Here is a 13304-nt window from a genome sequence, read left to right as displayed (position 1 = left end):
TACTTAGATGCAACCACAAGACGGCAGTGTAGAGATAGAAAGGATTAGCCATTAGCCTCTGATATATGTATGCAGTGCTCAGACGCAACCACAAGAGGTCAGTGTAGAGATAGAAAGGATTAGCCATTAGCCTCTGATATATGTATGCAGTGCTCAGACGCAACCACAAGAGGTCAGTGTATAGTTAGAAAGGATTAGCTATTGGCCTCTAGGGATGTATGTGTGTAGTGCCTAGATGCAACCACAAGAGGGCAGTATAGAGATAGAAAGGATTAGCTGCTGTTCTGAGAGAGTCTTCTCTGTAAAAACCTTGCATTCTCTGAACGGAAATCTCAATTTGTGCTCCTAATTAAATTGCTAATTAATGTTTACAAAAAGCAAGGGAAATCGCAAGGGAGATGGCATCAATATTTATGGGTTTGGATACGCACCTCATTCTCAGGCTAAAAATAGCTGATTGGAAAAGGCTCATTTAGAATGATCGGGGCCTCCATGCAAGAGGCTCGACGCAAAAGGGGATTTGTAGTTTTAGCCTTCTCGGCCACACCAGACTACAACTCCCAGTATCCTGTGTCACTAAGGGCACATCTGAACTGCCCCAGAAGTCCATCACAGAAGGCCGGATAGAGGATGCGTTGATGTTCCGTCCTTCTCTTCCATCTGAGGTTTGGACACTGCTAGTGGCATCATTGCATTGGCCTCAGAGCCCTTCTTCGTGAGAGACGTAGTTTTTGTTATCGGTGCCTGCAAAAGAAGAGGCCCAATGTTAGCCAAGAGCAAACTACACTTCCCCTGCATAATGTCAGAAGGAGTTGGACTAGATGGCCCTTGGGGTCTCTTCTAACTCAAGGATTCCATTATTATTATTATTATTATTATTATTATTAAGCAGCGGCTGGATGGCCATCTGTCGGGAGTGCTTTGATTGTGCTTTTCCTTCCTAACAGAAAGAGGTTGGACTAAATGGCCTTTGGGGTCCTTTCCAACTCTAGGATTTTATTATTAGTAGTATTATTAGTATTCTTATTAAGAAGAGGCTGGATGGCCATCTGTTGGGAGTGCTTTGAGGGTGCGGTTCCTTCCTAGCAAAAAGAGTTTGGTCTAGATGACCTTTGGAGTACTTCCAGCTCTGTAATATGTATTTTGAATAGAGTCTTGATGGCTATCCGTGGGGAGGGATCAAATGGTGTCTTTTATGGCAGGAGGGGGTCAAGACTGGGTGGACCTTGGGGTCTCTTCCAACTCTAGGATTCAATGACAGGGATTTTTAACTAGCAGGATAGCTATCTGTCAGGAGGGATTGAATGGTGTCTTTTATGGCAGAAGGGAGTCAGACTGGATGACCCTTGGGGTCCCTTCCAACTCTAGGATTCTATGATATGTATTCTTAACTGAGGCTGGATGGCTATCTCTGGGGAAGGATCAAATAGTGTCTTCTATGGCAGAAGGGGGTCGGACTGGGTGGACCTTGGGGTCCCTTCCAACTCTGCTATGGAACTGAGGTGGGATGGCTATCTGTCAGGAGGGATCGAATGGTGCCTTTAATGGCAGGAGGGGGTCGGACTGAGTGGCCCTTGGGGTCCCTTCCAACTCTAGGATTCCATGATATGGATTTTTAATTGAGGCTGAGTGGCCATCTGTTGAGAGGGATCGAATGGTGTCTTTAATGGCATAAGGGGGTCGGACTGGGTGGTCCTTGGGGTCCCTTCCAACTCTGCTATGGAACTGAGGCAGCATGGCTATCTGTCAGGAGGGATCGAATGGTGCCTTTAATGGCAGGAGGGGGTCGGACTGAGTGGCCCTTGGGGTCCCTTCCAACTCTAGGATTCCATGATATGGATTTTTAATTGAGGCTGAGTGGCCATCTGTTGAGAGGGATCGAATGGTGTCTTTAATGGCATAAGGGGGTCGGTCTGGGTGGTCCTTGGGGTCCCTTCCAACTCTGTTATGGAACTGAGGCGGGATGGCTATCTGTCAGGAGGGATCGAATGGTGCCTTTAATGGCAGGAGGGGGTCGGACTGGGTGGCCCTTGGGGTCCCTTCCAACTCTAGGATTCCATGATATGGATTTTTAATTGAGGCTGAGGGGCCATCTGTTGAGAGGGATCAAATGGTGTTTTAATGCCATAAGGGGGTCAGACTGGGTGGCCCTTGGGGTCCCTTCCAACTCTAAGATTCCATGGTATGGATTTTTAACTGAGGCTGAGTGGCCATCTATCGAGAGGGATCGAATGGTGTCTTTAATGGCATAAGGGCATTGGATTGGATGGCCCTTGGAGTCCCTTCCAACTCTAGGTTTCTAAGATACAGATTCTTAACTGAGGCTGGATGGCTATCTGTGGGGAGGGATCGAATTGTGTCTTTTATGGCAGAAAGGGATTGGACTGGATGGCCCTTGGAGTCTTATCCAGCACTGTGAATCTATGATTCGACTGTATGGATTTTTAACTGAGACTGGATGGCCATCTGTCGGGAGGGATCGAGCCAGGCTACGCTTTAGCACAGCGGGTTAAACTGCCAGTTGCAGAAAATCTTACCCATCGAAAGTTGGGGTTGGGCTTAGTCTATTCTAATAGTAGCTAACTTCTCCTCATTGAGGACTTGAGACTTAGGCAGTGTGGGGTTGAATCCCAACAGGGGTGAGCTCCCAGCTTCTGCTCACCTAGCGGTATGAAAACAGTCATGTGAGTAGATAAATAGGTACCGCTTTGGGGGTGGACATGCTGACTATTCAATCGGAGAGCATCTCAAGACAATAGAAGATGAAGCAACAGCACCACCTTGTGGTTGGAGTCGAGCACAGCCTCCAGATGCCGGAGATGGACAAAGATGGGAAGCCTTGGCCTCTGTTTACGTAGTGTCTGTCTACCCGGAGTAGAGGAGGACGGTGACCCCTACCTTGGACCGGCGAGGCTGCCGCTTTGCTCTGATCCTCCTCGATGTGGAGGGCCGTCATCAGGAAGCACCCTCCACCCAGGACCCCCACAAAGGTGCAAACGACAAAGCTGTACTGCAGGCTCCGGAAGTCCCACAGGTAGGTGCGCTCTCCTTGGCGGCCCTGGATGGCCCCCGCAATCTGGGGGAGAGGGGAGACCTGAGTCCACTGCTCCCTCCAACATGGCAGACACTGGGTTTGCTGTCCATTCGCCTTTGCGAGTGTCCCGTAAAGAGAAATCTTCTTTTCCCTCCCTCTCTGACCCCTTCCCAACTCACGATGCCAATGAGGTAGGGGCTCCCGGCGTCCCCCAGCAAATGGCTGACACAAATCTGCAGGGACACTGCGGTCGACTGGCAGGCGGGCTTCACCACATACTGCGGAGGCCAAAGAGAGAGGAAGATTCAGAGAGTGAGAGAGTGAGAAACAAATAAATTCCCAGCAAGAGCTCCACCAGCAATGGTCTTGGCTGACTTTTCGTTCGATCGTTCTAGAATTGCAAAATTGCGAAATCGCTAAATCACGAAATTGCAAAATCACAACATTACAAAATCATGAAATTGCAAAATTGCAAAATCAGATTACAAAATTGCAAAATCACGAAATCATTAAATCACAAAATCGTGAAAATCACAAAAATTACAAAATCACATCACAAAATTGCAAAAATCAAAACATAACGAAATCCCAAAATAATGAAATTGCAAAATTGCAAAATCACAACATTGCGAAATCACAAAAATCACAAAAAATTACAAAATCACGAAATGGTAAAACTGCAAAATCACAACATCACAAAATCACAAAATCATAAAACCATGAAATTGCGAAATTGCAAAATCACAACATTACAAAAGCACAAGATCGTGACATCGCAAAATTGAAAAATCACATCACAAAATTGCAAAATCACAACATAACAAAAACACAAAATCATTAAATCATTAAATTGCAAAATCACAACATTGCGAAATCACAAAATCACAAAATTTGCAAAATCACGAAATTGCAAAATCACAAAATTATGAAATCACATCCCCCTGCATGCTGGAAGACCTAGAAAACCTTACAGAGATATTCTCTTGGGTCATCAAAAAGAAATAACCATTTTTGTTTGTTGTTTGACACTCTTTAAAGACCTTATAAAACTACAACTCCCATACTTCTACAGTGTAGGTGCACCCTATAACAGAGCTCCCCCTGTTATGCGCAGCCCCACTCAGGCTTTGTCAATCCAGGGTGCCACTTTAATTATGGCTCTCCCTGCCTTTTGTCTCACGTCGCCTTCCTTTGCTTTCCTTCCACGTTCCTGGCTCCAGGCCGAAAGAGAGCTAAGAATAGACCGATCAGGTTATCAGCCAAATCAATATGACAGAAAAGGAGCCGCCGCTCACCAAGAGGATGTCCGTCACCACGGCCCAGTTGAGAGAGAGGAAAAATCCGGCAAGGGCAATGAAGATCTGGAACAGGGATATATAAATCAGGAAAGAAGAGGAGAAGAAACGTCGTGAATGGAACAGAATGTTCCAGGGAAACCACGTGAAGACATACACAAAGCAAGGTGAGGGTTGGGAGCTCTCATGTCAATGGAGAGGTGAAGCCACGCCAGGGTTGAGTTTGTAGTTTCAGGAATCTACGAGAGATGCCCAACGCCACATTCTATGCTATCCAAGGTGCCCAAGATCATCCTCAAAAGCTCTCCAAAAGGTATCTTCTGAGGGATTACTTTTCACTTTAACAACACAAATATTCAATGCTAAGGCTTCCTGCCAAAATGAAACTGTAGAGGAGAGTCTACTGAACAAGTCAGTACCTGCCACATACCAGTACTGCCATCTCTTGAGGAGTTACCAAGGTGGAGGCATTACTTTTCACTTTAACAACACAACCATTCAATGCTAAGGCTTCCCATCAGAATGGAACTGTGGAGGAGAGTCTACTGAACAAGCCAGAACCTGCCGCATACCCGTACTGCCATCTGTTGAGGAGTTGCGAGGGGGAGGCATTACTTTTAACTTTAACAACACAGCTATTCAATGCTAAGGCTTCCTGCCAAAATGGAACTGTAGAGGAGAGTCTATTGAACAAGCCAGTCCCTGCCGCATACCAGTACTGCCATCTGTTGAGGAGTTACGAAGGTGGAGGCATTACTTTTCACTTTAACAACACAACCGTTCAATGCTAAGGCTTCCTGCCAAAATGGAACTGTAGAGGAGAGTCTACTGAACAAGCCAGTACCTGCCACATACCAGTACTGTCATCTGTTGAGGATTTACGAAGGTGGAGGCATTACTTTTCACTTTAACAACACAACTATTCAATGCTAAGGCTTCCTGCCAACATGGAACTGTAAAGGAGAGTCTACTGAACAAGCCAGTACCTGCCGCATACCCGTACTGCCATCTGTTGAGGAGTTACGAAGGTGGAGACATTACTTTTAACTTTAACCACACAACCATTCAATGCTACAGCTTCCTGCCAAAATGGAACTGTAGAGGAGAGTCTACTGAACAAGCCAGTACCTGCCACATACCGGTACTGCCATCTGTTGAGGAGTTACGAAGGTGGAGGCATTACTTTTAACTTTAACCACACAACCATTCAATGCTACAGCTTCCTGCCAAAATGGAACTGTAGAGGAGAGTCTACTGAACAAGCCAGTACCTGCCACATACCGGTACTGCCATCTGTTGAGGAGTTACGAAGGTGGAGGCATTACTTTTAACTTTAACCACACAACCATTCAATGCTACAGCTTCCTGCCAAAATGGAACTGTAGAGGAGAGTCTACTGAACAAGCCAGTACCTGCCACATACCGGTACTGCCATCTGTTGAGGAGTTACAAAGGTGGAGGCATTACTTTTTATTCAACCCTCATACAACCGTTCAATGCTAAGTCTTCCTGCCAAAATGGAACTGTAGAGGAGAGTCTACTGAACAAGCCAGTACCTGCTGCATACCAGTATTGCCATCCATTGAGGAGTTGCGAAGGTGGAGGCATTACTTTTCATTCAACCCTCGTATCTTCAAAAGCTCTCCAAAAAGCTCTCCTCAAAAGCTCCCCAAAAGGATCGAAAGCTATCTTCAAAAGCTCTCCAAAAGTATTTGACGCTATCCTCAAAAGCTCTCCAAAGGTACCCAAAGGTATCCCCAAAAGCTCCCCAAAGGTGTCCAACATCATCTTCAAAAGCTTTTCAAAGATGTTAAATGCTCTCCTGAAAAGAGCTCCAAAGGTACCCAATGTGTCCTTCAAAGGCTCTCCAAAAGTATCTCTTCTCAAAAGATCTCTAAAGGTATCTAATGTTATCATCCAAGGATATCCAATGCTATCCTCAAAGGCTCTCCAAAGACATCTAAAGCTATCTTCAAAAGCTCTCCAAAGATATCCAGTGTCATCCTCCAAAGGTATCCAATGCTATCCTGAAAAGCTCTCCAAAGGTATCCCTCAAAAGAAAGCTTTTGAGAAGAGATACTTTTGGGGAGCTTTTGAGGGATACATTAGATACCTTTGGAGAACTTTTGAGGGATACACTGGAATGTATCCCTCAAAAGCTCTCCAAAAGTATCTCTTCTCAAAAGCTTTCCAAAGGTATCTAATGTTATCCTCCAAGGCTATCCAGTGCTATCCTCAAAAGATCTCCAAAGATATCTAAAGCTACCTTCAGAAGCTCCCCAAAGGTGTCCAACATCATCCTCAAAAGCTTTCCAAAGATGTTAAATGCTATCCTCAAAAGTGCTCCAAAGTGCCATCCTCAAAAGCTCTCCAAAGGCAACCAATGTGTTCTTCAAAAGCTCTCCAAAAGTATGTCTTCTCAAAAGCTCTCCAAAGATATCTAAAGCTATCTTCAAAAGCTCCCCAAAGGTATCCAACACTATACTCAAAAGCTCTCCAAAGGTGTCCAATATCATCTTCAAAAGCTTTCCAAAGATGTTAAATTATATCCTCAAAAGTGCTCCAATGTGCCATCCTCAAAAGCTCTCCAAAGGTACCCAAAGGTATCTTCAAAAGCTCTCCAAAGGTGTCCAACATCATCTTCAAAAGCTTTTCAAAGATGTTAAATGCTCTCCTGAAAAGAGCTCCAAAGGTACCCAATGTGTCCTTCAAAGGCTCTCCAAAAGTATCTCTTCTCAAAAGATCTCTAAAGGTATCTAATGTTATCATCCAAGGATATCCAATGCTATCCTCAAAGGCTCTCCAAAGACATCTAAAGCTATCTTCAAAAGCTCTCCAAAGATATCCAGTGTCATCCTCCAAAGGTATCCAATGCTATCCTGAAAAGCTCTCCAAAGGTATCCCTCAAAAGAAAGCTTTTGAGAAGAGATACTTTTGGGGAGCTTTTGAGGGATACATTAGATACCTTTGGAGAACTTTTGAGGGATACACTGGAATGTATCCCTCAAAAGCTCTCCAAAAGTATCTCTTCTCAAAAGCTTTCCAAAGGTATCTAATGTTATCCTCCAAGGCTATCCAGTGCTATCCTCAAAAGATCTCCAAAGATATCTAAAGCTACCTTCAGAAGCTCCCCAAAGGTGTCCAACATCATCCTCAAAAGCTTTCCAAAGATGTTAAATGCTATCCTCAAAAGTGCTCCAAAGTGCCATCCTCAAAAGCTCTCCAAAGGCAACCAATGTGTTCTTCAAAAGCTCTCCAAAAGTATGTCTTCTCAAAAGCTCTCCAAAGATATCTAAAGCTATCTTCAAAAGCTCCCCAAAGGTATCCAACACTATACTCAAAAGCTCTCCAAAGGTGTCCAATATCATCTTCAAAAGCTTTCCAAAGATGTTAAATTATATCCTCAAAAGTGCTCCAATGTGCCATCCTCAAAAGCTCTCCAAAGGTACCCAAAGGTATCTTCAAAAGCTCTCCAAAGGTGTCCAATATCATCTTCAAAAGCTTTCCAAAGATGTTAAATGCTATCCTCAAAAGCTCTCCAAAGGTATCAATGTGTCTCCTCTAAAGCTCTCCAAAACTATCTCTTCTCAAAAGATCTCTAAAGGTATCTACTGTTATCCTTCAAGGGTATCCAGTGCTATCCCCAAAAGCTCTCCAAAGGTATCCAATGTATCCCTTAAAAGCTCTCCAAAAGTATCTCTTCTCAAAAGCTCTCCAAAGGTATCTTCAAAAGCTCCCCAAAAGTGTTAAACATCACCCTCAAAAGCATTTCAAAGATGTTAAATGCTATCCTCAAAAGCTCTCCAAAGATATCAATGTGTCCCTCAAAATTTCTCCAAAAGTATATCTTCTCAAAAGCTCTCCAAAGGTATCCAACACTATCCTCTAAAGCTCTCCAAAGATATCCAATATCCATCTTCAAAAGCTTTTTTCAAAGATGTTAAATGATATCTTCAAAAGTGCTCCAATGTGCCATCCTCAAAAGTTCTCCAAAGGTATCAATATGTCCCCTCAAAAGCTCTCCAAAGGTGTCCAATATCATTTTCAAAAGCTTTCCAAAGATGTTATATGCTATCCTCAAAAGCTCTTCAAAGGTGTCCCTCAAAAGCTCTCCAAAAGCATCTCTTCTCAAAAGCTCTCCAAAGGTATCCAATGTGTCCCTCAAAAGCTCTCCAAAAGCATCTCTTCTCAAAAGTTCTCCAAAGGTATCAATGTATCCCTCAAAAGCTCTCCAAAAGCATATCTTCTGAAAAGCTCTCCAAAGGTATCAATGTATCCCTCAAAAGCTCTTCAAAAGTATATTTTCTCAAAAGCTCTCCAAAAGTATCTCTTCTCAAAAGTTCTCCAAAGGTATCAATGTGTCCCTCAAAAGCTCTCCAAAAGCATATCTTCTGAAAAGCTCTCCAAAGGTATCAATGTATCCCTCAAAAGCTCTTCAAAAGTATATTTTCTCAAAAGCTCTCCAAAAGTATCTCTTCTCAAAAGTTCTCCAAAGGTATCAATGTGTCCCTCAAAAGCTCTCCAAAAGCATATCTTCTGAAAAGCTCTCCAAAGGTATCAATGTATCCCTCAAAAGCTCTTCAAAAGCATATCTTCTCAAAAGCTCTCCAAAGGTATCAATGTATCCCTCAAAAGCTCTTCAAAAGTATATTTTCTCAAAAGCTCTCCAAAAGTATCTCTTCTCAAAAGTTCTCCAAAGGTATCAATGTGTCCCTCAAAAGCTCTCCAAAAGCATATCTTCTGAAAAGCTCTCCAAAGGTATCAATGTATCCCTCAAAAGCTCTTCAAAAGCATATCTTCTCAAAAGCTCTCCAAAGGTATCAATGTGTCCCTCAAAAGCTCTCCAAAAGCATATCTTCTGAAAAGCTCTCCAAAGGTATCAATGTATCCCTCAAAAGCTCTTCAAAAGCATATCTTCTCAAAAGCTCTCCAAAGGTATCAATGTATCCCTCAAAAGCTCTTCAAAAGTATATTTTCTCAAAAGCTCTCCAAAAGTATCTCTTCTCAAAAGTTCTCCAAAGGTATCAATGTGTCCCTCAAAAGCTCTCCAAAAGCATATCTTCTGAAAAGCTCTCCAAAGGTATCAATGTATCCCTCAAAAGCTCTTCAAAAGCATATCTTCTCAAAAGCTCTCCAAAGGTATCCAATGTGTCCCTCAAAAGCTCTCCAAAAGCATCTCTTCTCAAAAGTCCTCCAAAGGTATCCAAGTATCTTCAAAAGTTCTCCAAGATGACCAATGCCATCCTCAAAAGCTACCTAAGGAACCCAAAGCTGTTTTCAAAAACTCTCCAAAGTAACAACACCATCCCCAACATGTCCACCCTTTTTTGCATGGGGTGGAGATGTGTTGACATTCAACAATGAAGCCCAGGACCCCCCCCCCCCCCAAATATCTTCTCGCCACTTACGTACGTAGCCAGGATACTGTCCTGCGCCAACATGATCGCCAGGTACATGCACGGCGCCGAAGCGAGCGACCCAAGGGCGCAGATCAGAGGGTCGGCCTTCGCATTGACCTTCTTGTACCGCCTGGCCGCTTCCGCTCCGGTCACCACTCCCAAAATACCGGTCGCAATCGTAATTCCTCCAAATATCCGGCTAGTGGAGAGATACACAGAGAGGGAAGTAGAGAGATCCGGATTTGAACTTGCAACACTTTACGACAGGGCTAGGAAAAACTCTTGTCTGAGGCAGGTGTGCAGGCAGGAAGCAGTCAGGCTTTGAAGCTGCAAGGCTATTTGATGCTAATCAAGTTGGCCAATTGCACCATTCACACTGTGGAATAATGTGTAGGGTGGAAGAACTCTTATCTGAGACAAGTGTGAAGAGAGGAAGCAGCCAGGCTTTAAAGCTGCAAGGCCATTCAATGCTAATGTCCAGGGTGGGAGGAAAAACTCTTGTCTGAGGCAAGTGTGAAGGCAGGAAGCAGCCAGGCTTTGAAGCTGCAAGGCCATTCAATGCTAATGTCTAGGGTGGGAGGAAGAACTCTTATCTGAGGCAAGTGTGGAGGCAGGAAGCAGCCAGGCTTTGAAGCTGCAAGGCTATTTGATGCTAATCAAGCTGGCCAAGTGTGCCATTCCCATTGTGGAATAATCTCTAGGGTGGGAGGAATAACTCTTGTCTGAGGCAAGTGTGGAGGCAGGAAGCAGCCAGGCTTTGAAGCTGCAAGGCCATTCAATGCTAATCAAGCCCAGCAAAACTCACAGCAACCCAGTCTTCCGGATGTTTGCAGGGCCACAAATTGCATAATCCCCCTTGGGATGTGTAGTTGTAAAAGGGCTCCCCATCGAAACCGCACACGCCGTTGGCTTGCCCTTCTTCCTCACCTGTTGGACGTGTTACACGCTTCCACTTTCTCGCACGGCGGGAACCAGTGCAGGACGAGCTGAGCTCGGTAAAGGAAGACGGGGATCCAAAAGCTGAGGGCGCCCGTGACGAAGCCCATGGCAGTCACCCCCAGCGAGGACCAGAGGAAACTCCGGCTGCAACGCAGACAAGAGAGAGACACAGGTTCACAACAAAGATTGGCCTTTCTTGGAGACAAATTTCTGTTGGGGCCAGAATTGTGGAATCTTAGAGCTGGAAGGGAGACACAATTCAATCCCTCCTGACAGATGGCCATCCAGCCTCTGCTTAAAATCCACATCATAGGAGCATAGAATCCTAGAGTTGGAAGGCTACCCAGTCCAACCCCATTTTGCCCAGGAAGGGAGGCACCATCCAATCCCTCCCGACAGATGGCCATCCAGTCTCTGCTTAAAATCCAAATTATAGAAGCATAGAATCCTAGAGTTGGAAGGGACCCCCATGGCTACCTAGTCCAACCCCATTGTGCCCATGAAGGGAGACACAATTCAATCCCTCTTGACAGATGTCCATCTAGACTCATCTTAAAATCCATATCATAGAAGCATAGAATCCTAGAGTTGGAAGGCTACCCAGTCAAACTCCATTTTGCCTGTCAGGAAGACACAATTCGATCCCTCCCGACAGATAGCCATCCAGCCTCTGCTTAAAATCCACATCATATAAGCATAGAATCCTAGAGTTGGAAGGGACCTTCATGGCTACCCAGTCCAACCCCATTTTGCCCAGGAAGGGAGACACAATCCGATCCCTCCCGACAGATGGCCATCCAGCCTCTGCTTAAAATCCATATTATAGAAGCATAGGATCCTAGGTTTGGCAGGGACATGGCTACCCAGTCCAGACCCATTGTGCCCAGGAAGGGAGACACAATTCAATCCCTCCCGACAGATGTCCATCCAGCCTCTGCTTAAAATCCATATTATAGAAGCATAGAATCCTAGAGTTGGAAGGGACCCCCATGGCTTCCCGGTCCAACTCCATTTTGCCCAGGAAGGGAGACACAATTCGATCCCTCCCAACAGACGTCCATCCAGACTCTGCTTAAAATCCACATCATAGAAGCATAGAATCCTAGAGTTGGAAGGGACCCCCATGGCTACATGGTCCAACTCCATTGTGCCCAGGAAGGGAGACACAATTTGATCCCTCTTGACAGATGGCCATCCAGCCTCTGCTTAAACCCCATTTTGCCCAGGAAGGGAGACACAATTCAATCCCTCCCGACAGATGGCCATCCAGCCTCTGCTTAAAATCCATATCATAGAAGCATAGAATCCTAGAGTTGGAAGGGACCCCCATGGCTACCCAGTCCAACCCCATTTTGCCCAGGAAGGGAGACACAATTTGATCCCTCCTGACAGATGGCCATCCAGCCTCTGCTTAAAATCCACATCATAGAAGCATGGGATCCTAGAGTTGGAAGGGACATGGCTACACAGTCCAACTCCATTTTGCCCAGGAAGGGAGACACAATTTGATCCCTCCTGACAGATGGCCATCCAGCCTCTGCTTAAAATCCATATCATAGAAGCATAGAATCCTAGAGTTGGAAGGGACCCCCATGGCTACCCGGTCCAACTCCATTTTGCCTGTCAGGAAGACACAATTCAATCCCTCCCGACAGATGTCCATCCAGCCTCTGCTTAACATTCACATCATAGGAGCATAGAATCCTAGAGTTGGAAGGGACCCCCATGACTACCCAACCCCATTTTGCCCAGGAAGGGAGACGCAATTCGATCCCTCCCGACAGATGGCCATCCAGCCTCTGCTTAAAATCTATATCATGGGATCTTAGACATGGTACGGACCCTAAAGGCCACCCAGTCCAGCCGCCTTTTGCCATCCAATCCCTCCCGACTGATGCCCATCCCAAGAAGGAGACTCCACCAGAGCCTTAAGCAGCACTGGATTCCAGTGCCTAATGCCAAGTCTGGTGGAGTCTTTTTCTCTCTCTGGGAGTTGTAGTTCACCTGCGAGGAGAGAAACTGTGATCTCCACCGATAACAAACCTGGCAGACAGAACCCCCATGACTGACTCACCCTACTGGAGGGCTTTGAGGGGACTGACTCACTATAGTGGGAGTTGTAGTTCACCCTGCAGCCAGAGAGCACACTGAAACCCACACATGATGCATCTAGAGCGGACTTGCCCAGCATAACAAACTTTGAAGACTGATGGAGTTTCTGGGGGTTAACCTGGCATGATGTGAGTTGTAGTTCGCCCACAACCTTATGCATTTGGGACAATTGAAAAACTGACTTTTTCAAATATCCAGGGCAAGCTAGTCTGGAATAAATAAATAAATACCTGAATAAACAATGAACACAGATTTCTACAAATCAAGAGCGCCCCCTGGTGGATGCAGGAAGTCTCATATTAAGTGGATTGCAATGCATTTCATCCCAGGTCCATGATATTATCATCCACTGCCATATACTCTGTGTGTGTGTGTATATATATATATACATACATACATACATACATATATACAAACATATATATAGAGAGAGAAAGAGAGCAAGAGGGAGAGAGATACATACATACATACACATATATACACACACATACATACCCACACACATATACATGCATATATATACAT

General features: G+C 45.0%; 1 protein-coding gene across 1 annotated transcript in view; it reads right to left on the bottom strand.

Annotated features, from left to right (window-relative positions):
• Positions 1–396: 396 nt before the first annotated feature.
• Positions 397–13304, bottom strand: part of SPNS3 (SPNS lysolipid transporter 3, sphingosine-1-phosphate (putative)) — a 22635-nt gene continuing 9727 nt past the window's right edge. The window contains exons 7-12 of the mRNA XM_060757646.2: positions 10656–10811; positions 9738–9927; positions 4330–4395; positions 3214–3312; positions 2899–3076; positions 397–744 (exon numbers count right to left, since the gene is read on the bottom strand). Of these exons, the coding sequence (XP_060613629.2) occupies positions 701–744; positions 2899–3076; positions 3214–3312; positions 4330–4395; positions 9738–9927; positions 10656–10811 (733 nt within the window). The 3' untranslated portion in view covers positions 397–700. The remainder of the gene's footprint in view (positions 745–2898; positions 3077–3213; positions 3313–4329; positions 4396–9737; positions 9928–10655; positions 10812–13304) is intronic.

This window comes from Anolis sagrei, chromosome 11, assembly GCF_037176765.1.
Source record: "Anolis sagrei isolate rAnoSag1 chromosome 11, rAnoSag1.mat, whole genome shotgun sequence".
NCBI lineage: Eukaryota > Metazoa > Chordata > Lepidosauria > Squamata > Dactyloidae > Anolis > Anolis sagrei.
This window is presented reverse-complemented; position numbering and strand designations above follow the sequence as displayed.